General features: G+C 44.3%; 1 protein-coding gene across 3 annotated transcripts in view; it reads left to right on the forward strand.

Annotated features, from left to right (window-relative positions):
• The window catches only part of TMCC2 (transmembrane and coiled-coil domain family 2), a 65,698-nt gene extending 41,858 nt beyond the window's left edge, over positions 1-23,840 (forward strand). For 2 of the 3 annotated variants that reach the window (XM_069074669.1, XM_069074670.1), the window contains 3 exons: positions 17,151-18,085; positions 21,211-21,346; positions 22,170-23,840. In XM_069074669.1, coding sequence (XP_068930770.1) covers positions 17,151-18,085; positions 21,211-21,346; positions 22,170-22,481 — 1,383 coding nt within the window. In that variant the 3' untranslated portion in view covers positions 22,482-23,840. Of the gene's footprint in view, positions 1-532; positions 724-17,150; positions 18,086-21,210; positions 21,347-22,169 lie in introns of those variants that run through there. The other variant, XM_069074671.1, reaches the window with a different exon arrangement.
• Positions 23,841-25,095: the final 1,255 nt, after the last annotated feature.

A 25,095-nucleotide genomic window follows, 5' to 3' on the forward strand; every position in this document is an offset into this window, starting at 1 on the left:
GGATTGATTGATGATGTAGTTTGTGCAAAGGGAATCACAGGTGTATATATGTCAGTGTTTGTAGGGGTTTGAGTGTGAATGTGCACATGTTCCTGTACCAGTGTACTACTGGGTCATAAATATGAGTATGTGTGTGTGTGAAAGTGTAAGTTTTTGCACATGCATTTACACTTGTGTGTGTGTTCTGTTAGCTGGGAGAAAAAATTATGTCTGTGAGTGGTACCTATACATGTGTCCATGGCAATAGCATTACTGCCCCCACCTGAGTCAGGAATGACTGATTATCACATTTATTCATCCCTGTGCTGGCTGAGTTCCTAGTCCAACTAGCTGGGATTAGGGATTGGGACAGCCCTACTAGGAGAACCCTCCCCTCCCGGGGCTAGGTCCAACTCCCAATGATCCCTCCTTGGTGACCTGCCAGGAGGCTGCCAGATGGGAATGCACAGTACCACCAGTGCTGGGGGAGGGGGTGGGGGAGGGATGGGAAGGCTTTCAGAGCAATCCGTCCCTAATCCCCCAGGGCTGGTACTCAGATGAGACAATCACGGGACATATCAGACGCCCTGCTGTGCCTGCTAGAAGGTCCCTTCTTCCCAAGAAAGGCTGGCGCTTCCCAGGGACAGTGATATCCTGAGCCTGACCCAGTCCACAGAGATCTGGGGGGTCAGAGAGCCTGGGAACCCATCACCAGCACGACTTTTGGAGATGGTACATGGGCAGGTGAGGTCCTCAGTATGTTACAGGAGAGACATAATGAGCCCGTGTAAATAGGGAGGTGGGAAGGGGTATGTGGAGAGAAAGCATATCAGGTTGTTTCTGCAGGCTGACCCATCCTAGGTGTGTGTGTGTGTGTGTGTGTGTGTGTGTGTGTGTGTGTGTGTGTGTGTGTGTTTGTGGTGGGGGCAGGGTGGTACAGGGAAGAGACAGGTCCAGCAAGCTATGGGAGACAGGGAATCACTAGTTTGTTTGTTTTTTTAATCATGTTGTCCCAGGAGAACCTCAGCTGTAGCCCCATCTTCTCTCCTTAAGGATGTTAGGGGATAATGGAAATGAAAAAGGTGTTTGACCTCCCTGAATATTTCCTGGATGTGAGATCCAGATGGCCTAGTAGAGAATTGGGAGAGTCAGGATCAGAAACTCAGGCAGGGAAGGCTAAACAATAGAGCCCAAGAGGAGATCTGGAAAGAGAAGTAGTGTAGGAACTAGGGGTGTAGGAGAAAGTGGATAAGAGCCATGACTTAGAGGAAATGTGAGGGTAAAAAACATCCTGGCAGGACTGGTGAGGGTGATATGTGTGGGGTGGGGGAGCAGTTATTTGGCACAAATAGTACAAGCTTAATAAATGTTTATTGACTGTTTACTATCTTGAAATGTGAAGATGATCAGATTCTCCTGGTGAGGTGAGAGTCTATTGAGTGCAGAGACATCCCTTGCTTGGATGAGTTATGGTAGAAGGGCCCTGTGAAAGGGCTAGGTAATGGAGAGACTTATATAATCTGATGCTGAGTGAAGAGAGCAGAACCAGAACTTTGTACACAATTACAGACACATTGTATCTGTGCTGACTAACTTGGATGGACTGGGCTCCTCTCAGCAATGCAAGGTTATAAGAAAACTCCAAGGGACTCATGAGGAAAGGGATATACACATTTGCAGAAAAGAATGGCAGAGTGAATGCAGATTGCAGCAAACTATTTGCTCTCTTTTGTATTTTGTTTTGTTTTGTTTTGTTCCTTCTTTCTCGTTGTTCACTCCATTGGTTATAATTCTTCTTTACAACTTGACTAATGTTTAAGGCGAAGGTATTTGTAGAACCTATATCGGATTGCATGCAGCCACGGCAGGGAAGAGGGGAGGAGAGGGAAGAAGAGAAAATTTGGAACTCAAGGGATTGTGGAACTGAATGTTAAACAGTTATTTACTAAAAGTAAATAAGTAAATTAAATTTTTTAAAAAAGAAAGGGCTAGGTAACCCTCTCTCTCCCTCTATGAGATTGTGTGGCCAATAAAACAAAAGATATTCCCTAAATATATCCATTCAGTCTGTCTTGGGCTGGAGAAAGTAGAGAAGTAGATGATTATAATATTTATCAGAAAAGAAGCACTGTCAGATAGAGGTTGGAGAGGTGACTCCCTTAGGGAGGGCAGTGTGTGTATCCCTGTTGGGAGGTTGGATAAACTTCTTAGTCAGTTAGCCAACAAGCATTTATTAAATGCCTACTGTGTGCCAGGGACTGTGCTAAGCACTGGGAATATAAAGAGAGACAGAAGACAGAACTGGCTCTCGAGGGGCTCATGGCTCATAAAGTGATGCTTTTAAAAGATAAGGGAATGGAACATTTAAGAGTCCCTCGATGGGCTAATGGAGATTGGTGGGGGCATTTCAGGACAGCTGAACAGAGTCCTGTTCAGAAGAGAGATTAGTTCAGCAAATTCCTGGGGTGGGGAGAGGAAGTGGAGTCCACACAACAGCAGCTGAATTGGGGTTCAGGTGACTATTGAGGAAGCAGATTCTTCTTGAAGCTGATGATTGGACTCAAGAACTCAGACAGAAAAAAAGCCCTGCTCTTTCTTGAACCAAGGGAATGGAGAGGAGTAACCCTGGCCATGGCCTAGAATTAGCAAGAAATGACAAGAGACCCTCAGAGTCAGTGGGGAGCCCCTGGAAAGAAGGGTAAAACAGTGAGTGCCCAGAAAAGACTGATTCATGCTTGAAACCTTGGCCAAACTATTTAAATAATGGGAACCTAGACCTCTAGCAGAGCTTTACACAGAATAGACATCGAATGCTTTCATTTGTAGCTTTGCCTATACTGCAGGTTGTGGCTTTTGGTCCTCATGTACCTAAACAGAAATAAAAATTACAATAATAATTCACACTTATATCTTGCTTTAAAATGTTGATGCACTTTAGCCAACCCCTTGAGTGTGTATTAGATGTTTTGGGGGGAAAGGAAAAGGCTCTGAGTGGGGGGGATGCAGAGAGAGGCTCCTCTCCCCATTTTCCAAGGTCTCGGGGTTCTTGGACTAAGACTGGTGAAGCATCCTACTCTGAGGCCCAGACTTTGGAGGGGAAATCTTGGGAATTTGTAATGGAAAAGATAAATAGGACTCAAAATGCAGAAAAAAAAACTTGCATTTTTGGACACAGCCTTTGTGGGAATTAATTTTACTTGACTATGCATATTTGTTACAAAAGCTTTGTTTTTCTCTACCCCCCCCCCCCGCAACTCCCACCCTCAACCCAATTCAAGATAATAGGACAGGAGAATACAGCAACAAGAAAAGAAATAAAATGGTCATTGAGGAATCTTTTTAAAAAAAAATACAGGATAGCCAAAAGGAAGCACAGAGAAGCAGAACAGCTTTGAAATCTATTGTTTACATAAGTTGTATATATTTTTTTAAAAATTTTTTTCTTTATTAATTTATTATAAGTTGTATATATTGTTGTATAGTTTGTACATATTGAAAGCTATTGTTGTATATTGTTTTACAGGTTGAAATTATTATTTACTTAAAAAAGAAAAGCAAGCTATGCAAAATAGAGGTGTACAATTCCATGTACAAACCTTTTTCTGTTCTACTATGTATATAGAAATGTCCATTTTATTTAGTGTAAAGTTCAGAATAAAAATACATTTTCAAAAAGAAAATACCTCAGGGATTCAGCCAGCAAGATTTCTCCTTGAGAGCTCTTTTCATCTGACATTATGCTGTAGGGAGGGACTATCTTGCCTTAAGCCTATCTGAGCAGTTGATTCCCAGATTCAGGGGGGAAAGCTTCTTATACTTCTAGGGCAATACCCTGCTAGCTAGATAGATCAGTGCCTCTCTTCCCATCCCAACTGTCTGCAGTAAAGGCCTTGAGAGCACTCGGAGTCAATGTTTCAGAAGCATCTGGCTGTGGGTGTTTAGTACTATACAGTGTCCCCACTAGAAGTGAGATGGGACGTCTGTTCACTCCTCCCTCAACAAGGCCTGGCCAGGAGAAGGCCAGGAGCCTGGACCCTCTTCTGACTTCAGGACCAGGCTGCAGAAATATTTACCCAGCCCCCATGAACAAAGATGTAAGTTGGAGTGGAATTAACAGGCTACCTCTTCCCTCTCCCACCCAGCTGTTCCTATGGAGCCATCAGTTGGGATTATTAACGAACGAAGAATTTCTAAGGCCTCTACTTCTTTTTTCTTTCAGTCCTTTGTATGATGGGGAAAGAACCAGATTTGGAGTGGAATTGGGTCCAAGCTCCAGGTCTCTTACTAGCTGTGTGACTTATCTGAGCCTCAGTATCGCCCATCTGTAAAATGGGTCAACTTCTTCACACTACCTGATAGGATTATTATGAACAAATGTTAAAACTATAATTGTGAGCTGCTATTCTTATTAATTTTGCTAACCTTCATCCACCTATGAAAGGAGGAATAATAGGAAAATAATAGCCTGCAAAGTGCTTTCGCATCACCCTGTAAGGGAGGCAGAGGAATTATTATTCCCATTTTAGAGAAGAGAAAATAGTCTTGGAGATGCCAAGACTTTCCCAAGGTCACACAGCTAATAAAGTGAGTTTGGGTGGCTGGGCATTTAACAGCTTGAGCTTTTACTTGCATACCACAGAGCAGAAGTTCTTAACCTTCTCTGAGTCATAGACCCTTTGGACAGTCTATGAACTGTTTATGAACCCTTTCTCAAATCCACATATTTAAATGCATAAATAGAATTTTGTTGTTGAGTCATTTTTCAGTTATATCTGACTCTTCATGACCCCCTTTGGGGTTCTCTTGGCAAAGATACTGGAGGTTTGCCAATGACAAATTTCCTCACTGAGGAAATGGTTTGCTATTTCCTTCTCCAGTTCATTTTGCAGATGAGAAAACTGAGGTAAACAGGGTAAAGTGACTTGCCCAGGGTCACACAGCTAGTAAGTGTCTGAGGCCAGATTTGAACTCAGGAAGCGGAGTCTTCCTGACTCCAGACCCTAAATACAATTGTAAAATTAAATATATAGGTGTAAATAGGAGACCAATTATACTGAAAAATAGTTATCCAAAGATTTTTATAAAACAAACAAGTTCATGGACTTCAAGTTAAGAAATGATGATGGTGGTCTCCACTGAGAGATGGGAAGCTCATAATAATTAGCATTTTTCTTATACCTTAAAGTCTACAAAACACTTTATATATGTTATCACATTTGGTGGTGGTTATAACAACTCTGTGAGGTAAATGTCATTATTATCCCCATTTTTACAGATGAGAAAACTGAGACTAAGTAAGGTCACATGACTTGCAGAGCTAGAAAGTGTCCGAGGCAGGATCTGAGCTCACATCTCATCCTGCCTCCAAGTCCAGCACCCTATGCTAACTTTCCCAGATGAGATCAGCTCAGTTGTCAGGTGGCTGGCAGTAGCAGGGTGAAAATTTTTTTTTGCCAGCATTTGCCCTTCCTGCAAGACCCCAGAGTCAGTAAAAGATGAGCTGAGAAATTCCTTCTGAGCTGAATGTCCAGGGGTAATTCCAGCTAGAGTCCCGGATCTTGGAAGAGGCCTCTGGCATGGACCCCGTGGCCTTCCTGGCCCATCCCCAGCTCTCCAGGAACATCCTGCAGGCTCAGAGCAGCACAGTCCACAGAAGACATCTAGCTCCGTCCTTCCCAAGCCCTGGGAGGCACAGCTGGAGTGGTGGTACACATACAGAGGTACCTCTTCCTTGGGGTCACTGAGGTCAATCTTGACAGGCTTAAGCAAGAGAAGCCAAGAGAGCTCCACAAGGTTTTTATTCTTGGTCTCAGAATTGCCTTTGATGGGAAGCTGTTCAGTTCAGATGTCTGTCTGCCCTGCTCTTGGTGTAGATAGTTAAGGTGCAAAATTCCCTTTGCAAGGCCTCCTGACATACAATGTCATAGCAAGAATACTGGATCTGGGTTCAAATTCCAGTTCTGCTACTTGCTGACTGTGTGACCTGACACAAATCACTTCCCCTTCCTGAGCCTGTTTTCTCATCTTTAAAATCAGGGCTTTAAAAACTGGACTGAGGGGCGGCTAGGTGGCGCAGTAAGTAAAGTGCTGGCCCCGGAGTCGGAGGACCCGAGTTCGGTTACAGCCTCAGACACTTAACACCCACACAAAAAAACTAGCCGTGTAACCTTGGGCAAGTTACTTAACCCCAATTGCCCAACAAAAGGCAAAAATAAATAAATAAATAAATAAAATAAAAAATAAAAACAAAAAAAACTGGACTGAATGAACTCTACCATCCATTGCTCACTTTAAGTATGTTTTCCTTCTTTCCATATCTGACCTCAAGAAAAAACCTGCCTTTCAATCTAATAAGGGGAGTTGGTACCCTTGAGGTGTTGAGTTGTGTTTGGAGGCAGCCCCTCCTACTGGCCTGTTGTCATCAGAAGGGCAGTAGTCCAGGAAGTGTCTAGTGTCTGCCACTGGATTGTTCCTTTGCTCTGGGTATAAATGACAGTTTTTAAAAAAAAATTTCTTTTAAATTATCACTAGCAAAAATTGGATGTTTCCATATACAAAGAAGGCCAGAAAAAGATGGTTACATATGACCTCATGGATCTATTATACACAGCTTGTTTTTTTTTGCTTTTGCTTTTTGGAGAGGGAAAGGCAGGGCAATTGGGGTTAAGTGACTTGCCCAAGGTCACACAGCTAGTAAGTGTTGTGTCTGAGGCTGGATTTGAACTCAGGTCCTCCTGACTCCAGGTCCAGAATAGAGATTCACTGTGCCACCTAGCTGCCCCTCACAGCTTGTTTTTCAAAATGTCTATTAAATTTAATATGATAGTAACAACATTGCCCCGCTTCTTTGTTTCACCTTATAACATGCTTGTCTCCTCTGTGTATTCTTTTAAAATGTTTCACTGATATTTTTTTCTTCTTTCTTTGATGTCACTTGGCTACCCTCCCAAGTCTCCCCCCAAATAAAAACTATCCCCTGTAACAAATAAGCATAGCCAAATCAAACAAATTTGTGTCATATTGGTTGTGTCTGAGAATGTCTCCTCCTCTACCTCTCTCCATCAAAGTCTTCTGGAGTTGTGATTGGCCGTTGCATTGATCAGAGTCTATTTTTATTAATTTTTTTTCAATCAGAGTTCTTAAGGGTTTCTAAGTTATCATCCTTTAAAGTGCTATGGTCATTGTATAAATGTTTCTTCTAGTTCTGCTCCCATCACTCCTCATCAGTTCCTACAAGCATGATGGGTATCTTAATGTCTAGAGAGCAGGAAGAAGAATGCAGTGTCACACTGATAGTGCTAGGCTGATGTCAGGAGACAGATCACAGCTTCAGAGGCAGGTGATGAAGGAGCATGTGTGAGCTTCCAAAGGGCCTGGAGCAGGGCTGGGTGGGCAGGTCTGACTGTTTCTATCTGGCAGAGTGCCTCATCTGTTTTCCTAATGCAGCTGGGAAGGAACTCCTGTCCTTTGGGAGGAGCCAGGTGGCATGGTGGATAGAATGCTGGATAGAAGATCTGAGTTCAAATTCTGCCTTAAATACCTACTAGTAGTATGAACCAGGGCATATCATTTAACCTCTCAGTCTCAGTTTCCTCATCTAGAAAATAAGGGAGTTGGACTCTGTGGTTTCTAAGGTTTTTTTCCAGCACCAAATCTATTGAGGGGACATTTTCATATATGATCTGCAATGGGTAGGGCACAGTCCTCCTTAGAGAAGAGCACATAGAAGAAGGCTGCTCCACTTTGTGATGTTAGAGCATTTCTTGAGCCTTGACTGGATTTCCATCAATTCATTCAATTTCAGGCAAACGATGATTAAATGCCTACTGTGGGCAAGGCGTGCCATTGGAGACATTATTATTGAGCACCACTCAAACTATGTTCCAGAAGCCCAACCCCTCACCTTTATGGAGACTGTCAGTCCAAATGGTACCATTAGCCGCTCCCAGAATCCTGCTTCAGGTATCATGGTTAGATGAAAGAGCAGGTGCTGGGAGTTGTCAGATTTGTAAATTAGAAATCCTTGAAAGGAACATTTTCTTTCTAAACAAGGACTGTAAGAAGAGGTGGGGTGGTAAATAAGTCCTCCTAGTGGATGGGAAGGAGAATAAAGAGAATGATCCTTAATCCAGATGGCTTTCCTCTGTCAGCAGCCAGACATTGGACTGAGGTACCCAGGAGGCTGGCTCTCAGAACCTGCCTGGCTTAGCAGGTGGGAGCTGTCTGCCAAGGGTCATTGCCTGCTCTATATCTCCCGGGAGCCTAGTCACTCTCACTTGTGCAATATTACTTGGATTGGGCTGGGGAGGAGGGAGGGAGCGGTGGTAAAGGGGAGTGTATAGTATCAGCAGAGCCAATTCCAGATATGGGGGCTGACAGCTGGGTACAGGCATTTGGTGGGATTTATTTCCAAGATTCATGCAGAGATCTGAGCTGCCTATTGGGTGTATGTGTGCTAATTGGAGGAGGCAGAAGAAGATGATTCTGCAAATGTGTGTGCCCAGGTGTCTGTGACAATGGGGGAGGTGGGAAGGCTCACTTCCAAAACCCCAGAGGTCATCTATAAAATGTCACAAGGCCCTGGGAGTACCTAACCTTGACTGTGTTTTTGGAATTTGAATTGGAAAATGTTTGTTGCTCATATTTCTTCCAGCTCCTGGATGATAGAAGCTCTAATGTATTATCATTATCATTATCATATCTTTAACACTTTGCTCATAATAGCCCTATTGAAGGAAGCAGTGCAAGTATTATTATCCCCATTTTACAGATGAGGAGACTGAGGCTTACAAAAGTGAAGTGACTTGTCCAAGATCCCACAGATAGTGAACAGTGTCAGGTCTAGAATTCAGTTCTCTTGGTTCCCATCCAATCTAGTATACTTGGCTCCCACCCAGTCTGGTGACCTTTTCTCTGTATCACACTGGCTTCGGGGAGAGGGGTACTCAAAGCCATCAGCCATCAACGTACAGTTTTTATTTCTTCTAGGGTTGTCTCTATTATGGAGGCTTCTTCCTCTCCCCACCCCCCAACAGTTTCAGCTTTGCCAAATACTTGTCTTTCTCCTCTCACTGCCTCACTGACTTATTTCGTCACCCTTTCCATCTGTCTCCTTTCCTTTTCTTATTTTCTCAACTCTTGCTTCGTCTTGGAGTGTGGAGCTCATTGCTTTCCTCTTCATCTTTCTTTGTTTCCCTCTGTCTCCTCCCTCCCTTTCTCCATCTTCCTTCTTTGTTCTCTTTCTTTCTCCCCTTTCCCTTCCCCCCTCTTTTTCTTCCTTCTCTTCTTTCCCTTTTCCTCTATTCTTTCCTTTCCATCCTCCACAATTCCCTCTTCCCCGTTTTTTTCCTTTCCCTCCCCTTCTTTCTTCTCCCCACTTTTCCTTTGCCCTATTCTTTTTCTTCCTTTTCGCTTTCTAGCTTCATTATTTCCCTCCCCCTTTCCTTTCTTTACTTCTCCCCACCCCCACTTTTTCTCTTCTCATTCCTCTCTCCCTCTCCCTCCATCACCCCCCTCCTGTGTCTGTGACTGAAAAGTTTAGAAACAATTGCCTAGTGCTGTCCTCAGCCCAGCCTCCCTCCCTCTTGCCCATCCTGGGAGAGGAGCTGTTGGCAGTTCTACAAGGCTTGCAGCTGAACACTGGCTTGTTCACATTCTCTTCGAGCTTAGCCAGGCACAGCCAGTGGTCCTTTGGACTCCCTCTGGGATGGAGGTAGGAGACCCTGAGCAGAGGGGTGGGCTTCTGGTTAGAGTATAAGGAATATTCCTCATTCTCTAGAACCCTAAAATGTTCCCAGGTTCCTAAGTTCAGATAGTCAATTTGCCTTGAGGATGGACCAGAGTCAGTGTCAGGATCTGTGGAAAACTGGAACCCTTGAGCTTTGAGAATAGCTTACCCCCAGGTTAGGGAGCTAGGATAAATTCTGCATCTCTGTTTCTAAAGCTTCCTTCCCTGCTCACCAGTGAGCTCGGTGTAGCAGTGACTAATGGAATTAGTGACATATTGCCTGAGAGCTCCTGATGGGCATGGGTGGAACTATGTGCACCTGGGAAGGGTTGGAGTGGATGGTGGGGGAGGATCTGTCAACTTCTGTGATTTTTTTTTATTTAGCCTTTTCCCCTCCTACTCACCAAAGGTACGGCTGTCACCCCATATGCCTAGGCCACCAGGCAGGATAGTGGATAGAGTGCTGAACTTGGAATCAGGAAGACCCGAGTTCCAGTCGGGCTTCATGCTTAATGTAGCTGTGTGACTGAGCAAATCGTTTAACCTCTGTTTGCCTCAGTTTCCTTATATGTAACATGGAGTCGATAATAATAGCACCCATCTTCCAGGGTTGTTGTAAGGATCAAACGAGGTGACCTACGTAAAGCACTTTACAAACCCTTAAAGCTCTATACAATGTTAGCTATTATTATTGTTGTGGACATTGTATTACAACTAGTTACCTTCTAAATGGGGGAGATGCTCAGCTGTTATTCTGCCCTTTTTTGCAGTTGCTGCTGTCAGTCGGCATTTGATAGACTACACTCTTGTAGGCTTCTAAGAGCTTTTCCTCTAGCTACCTCTCTCTTTTTTTTTTTTGAGGGGGCAGTTGGGGTTAAGACTTGCCCAAGGTCACATGGCTAGAGTGAAATGTCTGAGGCCAGATTTGAACTCAAGTCCTCCTGATTCCAGGGCTGCGCCACCTAGCCGCCCCTCCCTACCTCTCTTTCATGAAAGCCCGATATGGTTGTGTCCTAGACTACCCCAGAGATGACTGTAGGTTGGCATCTAGGGAGGCAGCCATGGAGAGAGCCACTGAGGGATCCCTCTGGACCTGTCAGTTACCTATTTACAGGCCAATTTTGGGTCGATGACCAGGCAGACATGTCTTGAAAGGGGATTCCTGATGCTGCTAATAGTTACAGGAAGCATGGGTGGATAGAAAGAGACAGGAGACCCAGGTTCTTGTTCTTCAAACAATTGATAAATCAAACACTGAACATTTATAAAGCACCTACTGTGTGCCAGTCACCGCACTAAGCCCTGGGGATACAAAAAGCGGCAAAAGAGTACCTGCCCTCAATGATACTAATCTAATGATATTAATTATTCTAATTAGCTATTGGACTTTGAGCTCTTTAACCTTTCTGAGACTCAGTTTTTATGTCTATAAAATTAGGAGATTGGGCTGAATTCCAAGGTCCTTCACAATTCTAACATTCTATAATTTTAGTAAGGGAGGAAGGTAGTACAGTGTGAAGAGCACTGGCTCTGAAGTCAGAGGACCTGGATTCAAATCCTGTCTCTAACACTTAATTCTCAGAGTGACCTTGAACAAGTCACTTAATTGCCTCCCCCAGCCTCAGTTTCCTCAATTGTAAGATCAGCAGGGTTGGACAGAACCAGGAGAACCTTTACACAGCAACAGCAATGTTGGTAAAGATAACCAATGATGAAAGACTTAGTAACTCTAATTAACACAGTGACCCACCATGGTTCCAAAGGACTCATAAAAATGCTCTCTATTTCCAGATAGCGAACCAATGGACTCAAAGTGCAAATTGAAGCATTTTTTCTTTCTTTTTTTTTTAACATGGCTAATGCAGACTTTTGTTTTGCATTTGTAAGGGGTTTTGTATTTCTAGCTTTCTCAATGGCTGGGGAAGGAAGAGAAGCTGGAAATGAAAATAAAATAAAATTGGGGGTGGGGTGGGGTGAGGAGATAAGAGGGTTGATCTAGACCATCTGAGGTCCTGTCTTGTTCTAGATCTTTGATCTTAGTATAAATCCTCTTCCCCATGAGGACAGAAGATAGAAGGGTAGAAGGTGAAGGTAGAATGGAATGCCTTTATTTCTCCTTGTTTCATGCCAGATGTATAGAAGCAAGTTGTAGGCATTGTACTATGATTGACTTTGTGAGTCTTAGCTCTTCTGAGCAATGCAATGAGCCAAGACAATTCCAAAAGACTCATGTTGGAAAATGCTATCCATATCCAGGGAAAGAACTATGGAGTCTGAATGCAGATCAAAGCATACTTTTTTCTCTTTTTGTTGTTTTTTGTTTTTTCTTTCTCATGGTTTTTCCCTTTTGTTCTGATTCTTCTTTCACAATATGACTGATGTGGAAATACATTTAATGTGATCATACAGGTACCGCCTATATCACATTGCATACCATCTTTGGGAGGGAGGAGTGAAGGGGAGGGGGGAAATTTAGAACTCAAAACCTTATAAAAGTGAATGTTGAAAACTAAAACTAAAAAAAAAATTTTAAAGTAAGTTGCAGAGGAGGGTCAAAGCCAATTGCACAGTATGGTAGAATGAAAAGAGCATTGGGTTTGAATTCTAGCTCTGCCACTTATTAACCATGTGACCTTGGACAAGTCACTGATTTAACCTTTCTAGACCTCTGTTTTCTCCTCTTTAAAGTCAGAGAATTGGGACTAGATGACTTTCAGGGGCCCTTCCAGCTGTCCATCTATGGTCCTCTAACCTCAGGTAAATAAGGAAGAACTGAAAAACTTGTAGGAGCAAGGAAGCCCTGCACATAGGACCAGGTTCAGAAGTCAGAGGCATCAGCCAGCAATAGTTCTAGTTCCTGGATCCGAGGGAATAATTTCTCTCCAACTTTGAGGCTTCTGTTGCTCTATTCATCCAGGATAGTTTCAGGGCTCCCCCCCTCCCACTCCCAGGGCAGCTGTTCCTTCCTCTGCTTCCAGGGCCCTTAGAATAGCAACTCAAGGAGAAGAACAAAATGCTGACTACGGCAGTTGGCAATCCTGGTGCTTGGAGGAGTTCTTCATGCCACTCTATGCCCACATTGAAATCCTCCCCCAAGGGAAATAACTGCATGGGGAGGGGCTCTTTTGTGAATGGAGACCTCCATGGCAGCAGCAGTAGCAACTTAGTGCTGGGGAGAAGTGAGGTTTTAGCTTTATCCCTCTCTAAAATGCAGTTTAATCACCTGCATCAGAATTGGTCACCTTCACAATGGTATTTGGGCAATCTGCTCTCTTTATACCCCATCCTGGGGCCAATTCCTAACCCGCTGGGGGCTGGGTTGTCCCCTAGGGAAGGAAAAGGCTGCATGGTAAGTCAGATTAGTGATCAGAGGCCTTTCTTTGAGTGCTGGTCATCTACCAATCAATCAGTGAGCATTTATTAAGCACCTACTATGTGTTAGGCACTCTGCTAAGTGCTGGGGATACAAAAAGAGAGAAAAAACAGTCCCTGCCCTCAAGGAGTTCACCATCCCTTAGTTTATCTTGTATAGCTCTAAAGCCTTCTGCTCCTTCATTTTAACTGCTGAGGGTAACTGGCATCTGACTCACAAATAGAAAAGGAAGAAGACTGCATTCTTTGAGAGGTCATGGACCAAACCCAGGGCCCTGCCTTCTTGTTAATGAACATACACACAGGGCTTAATGGTTATCAAGCACTAGCCCAAGTCAGATTGTAACTTAGTCTTCACATCAACCCTGTGAGGGCAGAAGGACTTCTCCATTTTGCGGACAAGGAAAACTGAGGCCCTGACATTATTAAGTGGCTTGCTCAAGGTTAGTTGGTTGGCAGGGCCAGGGCTCCTGATTGTAGGATGAGGGAAAAAACACTGTGCTAGGTGTTGGAAAACACCCAACTCTGCCACTTAAAAGTTGTGTGGACAAGCTGCTTTACCTCAAGAACCTTCATCAGTGAAATGAGAAGTTAGTCCAGCTCTAAAATTAGTTAGTTCAGCTCTAAAATTCAATGATTAAGGGACGGCTAAGTGGAACAGAGAATAGAGCACCGGCCCTGGAGTCAGGAGGACCTGAGTTCAAATCGGGCCTCAGACACTTAACACAAAAACTAGCTGTGTGACCTTGGGCAAGTCACTTAACCCCAATTGACCTACCTTCCCCTTTCCAAAAAAAGCAAAATAAAATAAAATGCAATGATTAAGATGGATTAGTAGATGAAAGGAAACAAATATTTATATAGTACCTATTATGTGGCAGGCACTGGGCAAAGCACTTTGCAAATGTTATTTCATTGGATCCTCATAACAACCCTGGGAGGGAGGTGCTATTATTATCCCATTTTAGAGATGAGGTAACTGAAGCAGAGAGCAGTTAAGTGACTTGTCTATGGTCATACAACTAGGAAGCGTCTGAGGCCAGATCTGAACGCAGGTCTGCCTGACCCCAGATCACTGCTCTAACCCACTGTGCTACTTATCTACCCCTAGAAAAGGAAAAGGGTTATTGATGAGAATAATAAGAGCTGACAGCCTTTATGTAGTATTGTGTATGACTTTAAAAGCACTTCAAGGCTTCATTTATTACCTTGTATTTCTCTTGTATACACACATACACATATGTACATACAGTTATATGTGTACATATTATTTCCCCAGAAAGAATGTAAGCTTTTTTTTTAAGCAATCAGGGTTAAGTAACTTGCTCAAGGTTACATGGCCAGGTGTTTCTGGGTGGGTGCTAAGTGTCTGAACCTGGATTTGATCCCCGGGTCATCCCGACACTGGAGCCACCAGTGCTCTTACTTGCTGTGCTACCTGGCCACCCCCAAGAATGTAAGCTTTTAACATAGTATCTGCGACATAGTAGCAATTTAGCAAATGCTTATCTATTAATGACTTGAGTCTCACTACAGCCATGTGAGATAGGGAGTAAAATTGGTATTAACTGCATTTTATAGAGGTGAAAGGCGGCTAGGCAGAGCAATGGACGGAGTGCTGGGCCTGGCGTCAGGAAGACCTCAGTTCAAATATGACCTCAGTTACTATCCGTGTGACCCTGGGCAAGTCACTTAACCCTGTTGGCCTCAGTTTCCTCATCTGTAAAATGAGCTGGAGAAGGAAATTTTCTTTGCCAAGAAAATCCCAAGAGAGGTCACAGAGAGTCAGACACGACTGAAAATCACTACAACTATAACAACAACCCAGATGTGAAGCAACTTGTCCACAGCCAAGCGGAAAAGCCACAAATTGAACTCAGGTCCTTTCATTTTAAATTAAGTGACTAAGGAAAGATTCTCTCTACTGGTCATGAGCGACTAGAGATTCGAAGGAGAAAAGACTGGCTATACCAAAGTCTGTAGGAGAGTGAGAAAAAGCAAACACCAAAAGAAATAACAGGAACGAAAAGACTTGCTCTTCTTGGAGAGAACTAGTGACCTGTCCAAGGTAGAGCAGCAAGTTAATGGCAAATTCATCAAAGGCTAAAGGGACCAGGAGCTAGAAAAGCTGATTGATTGCCAGCCTTGGAATCTCTGAGGCCTCTTGTCTCAGGACATTGACAAAGCCAAGTTGTCCAATAATTTTGCACCTTGGTGGAAATCAGGTCTAGTGGCTTCTGAATTTAATTGGAGTGAATCTATTTCTTGTCACAGGGTGTGAAATGGGGCTTTTCTTAGCTTTCACCCCATTGTCTCCCTCACCTTACTCCCTCCCTCCAACACATAAACACATAGAAGAGCCCAGCTGACATGGCAATATACGTAGGGTGTGCTATGCGTAAAAATACCCAAGTTGAGCCATTTCCTTCTGCTTCCGTTGTTGCTTGTGATAAGATACCCCAGATCCTCCTAACAGGCTGAGCTAGGCAGCCTAGGAGTTTGGTGCCACTCAGAAAAGTCTCCTGGTTTTTCTGTCCTTTGGGTGTTTTGGGTGATGCTGGGTGTTTCCCCCCCTTTCTTGGGTCCTTTTTTTTTTTGATTCTTTTTCCATCTGCCTGTATTTTTCCCCTGTCTCTCTCTGCCTTTTTCTTTGTTCTCTTTCCTTGTGGCTAAGTGACACTCTGGTGTTCTGTGTAGAGCTCTGCTGTATCTGGGAGGGGAAGGGAGCAGTGTCTCTCATTTCCCCTCAATCCAACTGCTTCGCTTGAGAAGCTGACTCCTCCAGGTCCTCAGAACGGTCAGGAACCTCTTATCTGACTTATCCCACCTAGTCTGAGTCACTCCTTTAAGTTCTGGTTCTTGGGAAGTTCTAGCCAGTCGGATGAGTGTCTGTCTGAATTCTCCCCAAAACCTGGGGAAAGGGTGAGGGGCTTGGAAACACCCACCACCATGAAGCGGAAGATGTTGGTCACTCCCCATGAAAGCTGGAAGGTAACATCACCAATCTCCAAGAGTGCTTCAGGGGGCACATTACAGACCCACCAGCCAGGAGCCTGGTAGGGACAGCAGGAGGTTGAGTCTGGGGAGGACAGGCCTTTTCTGTGGGTAGTGGAATGGAGGACTGGAATAAGTTTGACATCATCTTTATAATTCTCCAGCAAAGAGCTGGATTTATTCAGTATCAGTACTGAGATGTGGGGTGTTTGTCCTTCCACAGAAATTTCCAGTGCATATTTTATTTACAGGTGGGGAAGTGAAGGACCAAAATGACCGTTGTGTAATTTGTTTTGCTAGATTATGCATTCCTGTTGCAAGAGTTTGTTTTTTTCTTTTTCCTCATGTGGGATGTGGGTTAAGAGAATGAGGGAGGAAAAGGGATTTGATAGAAAAAGGAAGGGAGGAGGAAAAAGAAAGAAAGGAAGAGAGAGAGAGAAAGAAAGAAAGAAAGAAAGAAAGAAAGAAAGAAAGAAAGAAAGAAAGAAAGAAAGAAAGAAAGAAAGAAAGAAAGAAAGAAAGAAAGAAAGAAAGGAAGAAAAGAAGGAAGGAAAGAAGAAAGAAAGAAAGATTTTTTTAAAGAGAAGAGAATAAAAGGAAGGCTGGAAAGAAGTGTAAACAAGCAGGACAGATTTGAAAGCTACAGGCTGAACTTGTTATATATTTTAAGAGTATATTCTTTGTTATATGTACTTTGTAAAAATTAATTCTTTGTTGTAAGAGATGGTTTTCTGGGAGAGGAGAGGGAGAAGGATATAAGGGGAAATTGTAAGAACAAAAAAAAATCAGTAAAAGTTTATTTTAGAATAGCAAGGTGTACATAACAGGGATCTGCATTTTCATATACAATCCTCTTTTTTCTATCCTATATTTGTACATATAAATACTAATTGTATCTAGCATTTGCTAATTCAGAATAAAAATAAAATCTAAAAGACAAAAAAACCTGCAAAAGGACCATTTAACTGGAAGCCACATAGTCTTCTTAAAAAATAGAACCAAGAATATCCCATCAACCCCAGAGCTTCTCCTTTCAATCCATTTTACCTACCTCTCTCCTTTTTTCTCTCACTTCCAGGCAGAAAAGGGTGATCTCATCACACTTCCTGGTGGCCCTGGCCATGGTGACTCAGATGGCCCCATCAGCCTGGATGTCCCTGAAGGGACCCCAGATCCCCACCGGACCAAGGCCGCCATTGAACACCTGCACCAAAAGATTCTCAAGATCACAGAGCAGATCAAGATTGAGCAGGAGGCCCGGGATGACAATGTGGCTGAGTACTTGAAGCTGGCCAACAATGCAGACAAGCAGCAGGTGTCACGAATCAAGCAGGTGTTTGAGAAGAAAAACCAGAAATCAGCCCAGACCATCGCCCAGCTACATAAGAAACTCGAGCATTACCACCGGAGACTGAAAGAAATTGAACAGAATGGACCATCCCGACAGCCCAAAGATGTCCTGAGGGACATGCAGCAGGGGCTGAAAGATGTGGGTGCCAATATGCGGGCAGGCATCAGTGGCTTTGGGGGCGGTGTGGTGGAGGGTGTGAAGGGAAGCCTCTCAGGGCTCTCCCAGGTGACACATACGGCCGTGGTATCCAAGCCCCGGGAATTTGCAAGCCTCATCCGTAACAAGTTTGGCAGTGCGGACAACATTGCCCACCTGAAGGACCCACTTGAAGATGGTCACCCGGAGGAGGCGGCCAGGGCTCTGAGCGGCAGTGCCACCCTAGTGTCCAGTCCCAAGTACGGGAGTGATGATGAGTGTTCCAGTGCCAGTGCCAGCTCGGCTGGAGCGGGCAGTAACTCTGGGGCAGGGGCTGGTGGGGGACTAGGGAGCCCCAAGTCCAACACTCTGTATAGTCACCCCAACAACCTAGACACTCTGCTGGAAGAGCTGCGGGAGATCAAGGAGGGCCAGTCACACATGGAGGACTCCATGGAGGACCTGAAGGCTCAGCTCCAGCGAGATTACACTTACATGACCCAGTGCCTACAGGAGGAGCGCTACAGGTAAGAGACGCGTGATCATGCCTTTGTCCCTGCAAACCTCAATTCTCTTTCTTCACTTGGATGTAGCCTGTCTGTGAGATACCCCCAAAGAGCTCGTCTATGAGATGTGAATGGAACAAGAGAGATCCAGGAAGAACGCTAAGATGGGCAGACCAGGAGCAGACTTTAGGGCCACCTAAAGGCATAGGGATGGATTAGGATGGCCTTGGCTGATTTTACATATACACATGTACTTATGTATATATGTGTATGTATATATACACATTTATACACACACACAGTCACACATACATATATGTGGTGTGTGTGTGTGTGTGTGTGTGTGTGTGTGTGTGTGTAGGAGGCAGCTAGTATGACTTACTGGATACAGCACTGGGCCTGGAGTCAAGATCTGACAAATGTGCCCTCAAACACTTACTAACTGTGTGACCCTGGACAAGTCACTTAACCTCTATTTGCTTTAATCCACTGGAGAAGGAAATGGCAAAACACTCCAGTATCTTTGTCAAGAAAACCCCATAGGGGCGGCTAAGTGGCACAGTGAATAGAGCACCAGCCCTGGAGTCAGGAGGACCTGAGTTCGGATCCGGCCTCAGACACTTAACACAAAAACAAGCCGTGTGACCCTGGGCAAGTCACTTAATCCCAATTGCCCTCCAAAAAGCAAAAAAAAAGAAAAAAGAAAACCCCATAGACAGTTAGTGGTCCTTGAGGTCATGAAGAATCAGATGCAATTGAACAACAATGTGTATGTATATACACATACATAAAATATTATATATGCCTATGTATTTCATGTGTGTGTATGTACAGTAAGATGAAGTGGGAAAGATGTTAGCCTAAGAGTCAGGAGACCTGAGTTCTAGCTATATAACCTTAAGTAAATGACTATGCCTCCCTAGGCCTCAGTTTACCTACCTCTATAACCAGGAGACTAGACTAGATGGTCTTCTGGCTTCCTTCCAGCTTTGACATTCTATGATTTTATGAGCTGAAAGGACAAGGGAAGGTAGTGGCAGTATCATGGAAAGAATACTGGGTTGGAAGCCAGGAGGTCAGGATCCTAGTCCCAGCTTGACCTATAAGCATCTGGGTAACCTTGGGCAAATTGCTTCCCCTCTATGGGCCTCACTTTCCTCCTCCACAAAACCAGGGGCATGGATTTGTTGACCCCTAAAGGATTTTCTGCTCTTAAATTCTGAAAGTCTATGACTATCTTCAAAAGAATAAATCTAGCTCAAACCAAACAAGCAAAATGCCCTTGGACATTACACAGATGGGAAAATTAAGAAAGAATAAGACCAGTTTATGGGTCTAATTTAGAATTTAGGATGCCAGAACAGAAGCAACCGGGATCTCTCTCCCCTGAATGAGAGGAGGGGTCATGGTCATTGTCATCACAGTAACAGCTCATGTTTCATATGACATTCTACACTTTGCAAAGCAATTTCCTCTCAATCAGTCCATCAAGAAATATTTATTAAGCTCAGTTTGTGTGTAAGCCACTGTGCTAAGTGCTAGAGATACAAAGAGAGGTAAAAGATAGTCCCTGCCCTCAAGGAGCTCCCGGTTAAATGGGGGAGACAACATGCAAGTAGCTAAAAACAAGTTATAGACAGGATACACTGGAGATAAGTAGCAGAGGGAGTCAATGGAATTATGAAATGATTCCTATTTTAAAGATGAAGATGTAGAGAGATTAAGTGACTTGTCTATAGACATATTGTCAGTAAGTAACAGAGCCAGAAATTTAACCAAGTCTTTTACCGTGTTTCCCCGATAATAAGACACTGTCTTATTATTTTTTTTTTTGGACAGAAAAACACCAGAGGGCTTATTTTCAGGGGAGGGCTTATTTTAATGAACATTGACAGCAATTTTAATAAACAGGTAAATGTAAACAAAAAAATGTACCTTTATTCAATAAGTAAATCATTGGGGAAGAACAGGATGATGCTCTCACTGCTGCAGCTCTGATTGGATGCAGCTCGGAGCGCGGCGTGCGTTTCACGGGGGGGGGGGGAACGGTTTATACAGAGGGTACCGTAATGTAGCGTGTAGCGCAGGGGATCACCTTCACTACAGTAGCAATCTCAATAGGGCTTATTTTCGGGGGAGGGCTTATTTTAGAGGAATCTTACACAGTAAGGGGAGGGCTTATTTTCGGGATAGGTCTTATTATCGGGGAAACACGGTATGCACATTGTAGTGTGCTATGTAATAGAGCTATGTAATACTACTAGGAGATCACTAGGTGGCATAGTTCATAGAGCTCTCAACCTAGAATCAGGAAGACCTGAGTTTGAAGCCTACCTTCGAACACTGCATCACCCTGGGCAGGTCACTTAACCTCTGTATGCCTCAGTTTCCCCATCTATAAAATGGGGATGATAATAGCACCTACCTCCCAGGATTGAAGTAAGGATAAAATGAGGTCATATTTGTAAATTGCTTTGTATTGCTAGCCATAATTATTATTAATTATTATTAAAGTTGTGAAGATCAAATGAGTTAATATAGGTAAAGCACTTTGCAAATCTTAAAGCCCTATATAAAAGATAGCTATTATTACTATGTAAATATGAGCTGTTGTCAATCTGTCTTTAAGCTCAGTGCTTACCTCTCTCAGATCACCTGTTGTCCTTACTCTCCTGGTTAGCATACATACTATTCGTTGTCTTGCTTGTTGGTTATCTTTTTTTTTTTTTAAAGCAATTGGGGTTAAGTAACTTGCTCAAGGTTACACGGCCAGTTATTTCTGGGTGTGGTGCTAAGTATCTGAGCCCGGATTCAATCACCAGGTTATCCCGACACTGGGGCTGGTTCTCTTACTGGCTGAGCCACCTGGCCGCCCCTTGGTTATCTTTTTATAAAAGCATCCTGTCTCCCCAGCTAGATCATGAGCTTCAGAGAACATAGATTTACCCTCTGTGTTTATATTCCCTTCCCCTCCCCTTTTGTTACCCTGAGTCCAAACTAGGAGCTCATAGAATGTTTGCCAAACATGAATGAATGAATGAATGAGTGAGTGAATGAATGAATGAATGAAAAACTAGACGGGGAAAGAGGGGGAGGAATTGGGCGAATAGTAACAGTTAGGCTCTCACCCTCCTCTGCTCCACCAGGTATGAGCGCCTAGAGGAGCAGTTGAATGACCTGACGGAGCTACATCAGAATGAGATGACCAATCTGAAACAGGAGTTGGCCAGCATGGAGGAGAAAGTGGCCTATCAGTCCTATGAGAGGGCTCGAGACATCCAGGTATATAGGGGTTGGACTGGGCAGAGCCAGGCTAGACCAAGCCAGGCCAGGGATGGTCCTGAGAATTGCTTTTTCCTCCTGTAAGAGCTGGTGATAACAACAGGATAGACATCTTTTCTTTGTGGCTAGGCCAGGGCAGAGAGTCAGGAGGATAGAAACAGAAATACATAGAGGGAAAAAAAATCCAGCAAATATTGGTGAGATAGAGTGAGGGAAAACATAGGCATAGACAGACAGATTCAGGTACGTAGTAAGAGCTAGACAGTTGCAGGTGGATCAGTCTATTGATAATGCCCATCCTCAAACCATCTGTACTATAGCCTTGCAAATATATACTTGCCCTTTGTCAATCACCAGACTGCATTCTCAGCCTTGCCACAAGGAGCACTGTTTGTAGAACTCTTCTGATTAGGATTGGATCAATTTACTCTCTTTCCCAAGTCCTAAACTAGACTCCTAGACGCTTATTCTCATTCTTAACCAGAACAAGGACTAGTAGTCAGAAGACACAGTTCCAGCTCTGCTGTTAACTTGCTGTGTGGTCTTAGACAGGTTATTTCTCTTCTCCAGGTCCTAGTTTTCTCATCAGAATGGATACTATCTAATATTCCTTCCAGCTCTTGGCTAATGTTAATCTGGGAGCCCCTCTGTAACTTCCCCAGTGTTTTGAGACCTTGTACATTTTAACCATCCCAGTGTGAGGACTCCAGCCAAGATCCATATCATTCCCTGTAGGTTACAGATGGGTTTAAAACTCTAGCACAGGCTTCCTGGCAGATAGATCTCCTCCCTTCCTCACCCTCTTCTTCCTGCCCACCCCCAGGAGGCTGTGGAGTCCTGCCTTACAAGGGTCACCAAGCTGGAGCTCCAGCAGCAGCAGCAGCAGGTAGTCCAGCTGGAGGGCGTTGAGAACGCCAATGCCCGGGCGCTGCTGGGCAAATTCATCAATGTGATCCTGGCGCTGATGGCTGTGCTGTTGGTGTTCGTCTCCACCATCGCTAACTTCATCACGCCCCTCATGAAGACCCGTCTCCGAATCGCCAGCACCGCCCTCCTCGTCCTTGTTCTCTTCCTCCTCTGGAAACATTGGGACTCCCTCAGCTACCTCCTGGAACACGTGCTGCTGCCCAGCTGAATCACCAGCCCAAGCACTTACCCGAGCTCCCAGGCAGTTTCTATTCTCTAACGGGAAGGCCTGGCCCCCCTGGACTTGTTCGTGTGTTTGGTTCAGGCTCTCGCCCAGGATTCCTGCACTCTGTTGTCCTCCTCCTCTTTCCTTCATATTTTCATTCATTCTGATAATGTTTCCTCCCTCCCAAGGGGAAACTCATCCTAGGGTAGATAGGAAGCTGACTGCTTCCCTCCCTCAGCACAGATATGGGAACCATAACAGAGTGGAGATGAAAACTAGGGATTATATTTATTTGATTATTTAAAAGACATTTGAAGTCTTCTTCCTGCTGGCCTAGAGATAGCCCCAAGGGCCCAGAAGTCCATTGAGAGAGGGAGGGAGAAGAGACCTCTGCTCTGAGCCCCTTGTGAGGGAACTTATTCTGGAGACCTCTCCCTATTTGAGCTCAGGACCAAGACAGGCAAGCCAACGAAATGGGAGAAAGGAAGAAGTTCACAGACCCCTGAGGTCTAGGAGAGGCCATCGAAGGAGAGCGGTCTTTGAAGGGGCAGGAAGTGTTCCCTAGCGCCCCAGATGTCTGCAGGGCAAAAGGGGACTGAGAGGAGCTGGTTCCCAAGCCTGGCTCAGCCATGTCTGCTACAGAGCTGAATCCTGTGATGCACAGGATATGGACTGGAGGGTGAGGGGCTCTGTGTCTTGGGAATTGTGTGCTTTTTTAAAAAATTGTTTGTTCTTTTCATGCTGCCATTGACCTGTCATTTTCAGAGAAATACAGCCCTCTCTCCCCACCTCCCCAACCAGGGTCCCACGCCTCAGGTCTTGGGCTCCTGTGAGTACTGCCGATTTATTTATTTATTTATTTATAGCTGCATTTTTTTCTTTCCATCCTGAACTCCAGGGAACCCCCTCCCCCCAAAGTATCCTCTCCTTGTCTTCTTTCCCTGGAACCAGTATCTTACCCTGGGGATTCCCATCTCAGTGGTAATAGCACTATACAATTTGCTTTCTGGATCACTGAGTCCAGATTGGGAGCAAAGTTATCAAGCCCCCTTTATCCTGTGGGAGCAGCGCCCCAGCTGGGATAGGAGGAGTCAAGCCTTAGCCTCCATTTTTTAATGTCTATTTATTATTTGTATATGTGTGTATGTGTGTATGCGTGTTTTGTTTTTGTTTTTTTAAGTCACTGGAGTGTTGTGTGTGGTTGCTGTCACAGTCCCTGCCTTCCCATTGGCGCTTCCAGGAGAAAAGGGGGTTCCTGGGAGAATGAACGATGGAATCCTTCAGGGTTTGGGTGAACTCTGCCTACTTTGGAACTTGACTGGGGATTTCAAGAGAAATAAAGAATCTCCCTGAATTCTCAAACCCATATTGTGTTGCCTGAGTTGATTGTCAAGGGAGGGTCCATGAAATCCACAGTCCCATGTTCTCTTGCACCCTTCCCTGCTAACCATGGTAAAATAGCTCTAGTAAAATGGGTAGAATCCTTGGGAAAATACTACTGCTATTACAACCACTGCTGATAAAGATGAAGATGGTGAGAACAGTAGTAACTGACAGTTAACCTTCACAAAGTGCTTTTCCTCACAATAACCCAGTGAGGTCTCCATTTTACAGATAAGGAACTAAGGCTCAGATAAGTTAGTATGTTGTCCCTGGTCATACAACTGGCAAATGTCAGAACTGGTATTTGAATTCATGTCTAACACAAAATCCTGTACTCTTTCCATGATATTACCTTGCCTCCGTGCAAACAATTATCATTCATTTTCCTGGGTCTCAGTTTCTTCATCTGTGAAATGGAAATAATGATACAGGGTTATAAGGAAAGTGCTTTTCAAATATTAAATAGGAGCTGCTCTCGTTATAGTCATTATAATTATTAATTATTGTTGTTTTCCCAAGGATTCAACCCATTTTTACTAGATGGAGTTTGTTTGACAAGATCACCCTTAATGTCTGTTCTGACCCTAGATCTGTGGTGCTATGACATGGTGCTTGGTGGCATCATCTGGAATCATGGGGCCTCCAGAAATCAGAATTCTCAGAGAAATAGCCCATCTGCTATATTTCTCTTTTCAGGCCTTCTCCATTCTTTTGCAACTGGGAAGGCTTCTTGGAATAGGGGAATTTGAGAGAAAGGGAACAACCAGTTGATGACAGACAAGGCCCGCCCAGTCATACCCAGATATGGCCACAAGAGGGAAACAAAGTCCCAGCTTTTCCTAGGTCCACTCTGAAAGCCTCCCAGCCTCAGAGGCCACCCTTAACCTTCTACCCCAGCTCTGCCTCAAGAGGGAGCATTTCTTTGCATCGATTGGCTTGGCTTGTTCGTTCCCTTGCCAAGTCTGTTGGTGCAGGGCCTTTCCCCATTAGGAGTTCAAGCTTTGAATCGGGAGGCCAGGTGGACAGATAATGACCCCATTTCAGCTCCTGCCCCTCTCCACAGCTTACCATACCTTGAGAGCATCCTGGCCCAAGCTCTGTACTACCCACAAAGCCCACCTTTGCCTACCAACAGGAAATCCACAAGAGACTCCGGGCTCTCTCCCAGAAGATGGAGAGTAGCTGTGGGAGAGGGGAAAGAATGATTACTTGCCATCCCCATTGTGGCAAATAG

This window comes from Petaurus breviceps, unplaced genomic scaffold (genome assembly GCF_028583685.1).
Source record: "Petaurus breviceps papuanus isolate PSGF00001 unplaced genomic scaffold, PetGlider_PUasm1.0 90895, whole genome shotgun sequence".
Lineage (NCBI taxonomy): Eukaryota > Metazoa > Chordata > Mammalia > Diprotodontia > Petauridae > Petaurus > Petaurus breviceps.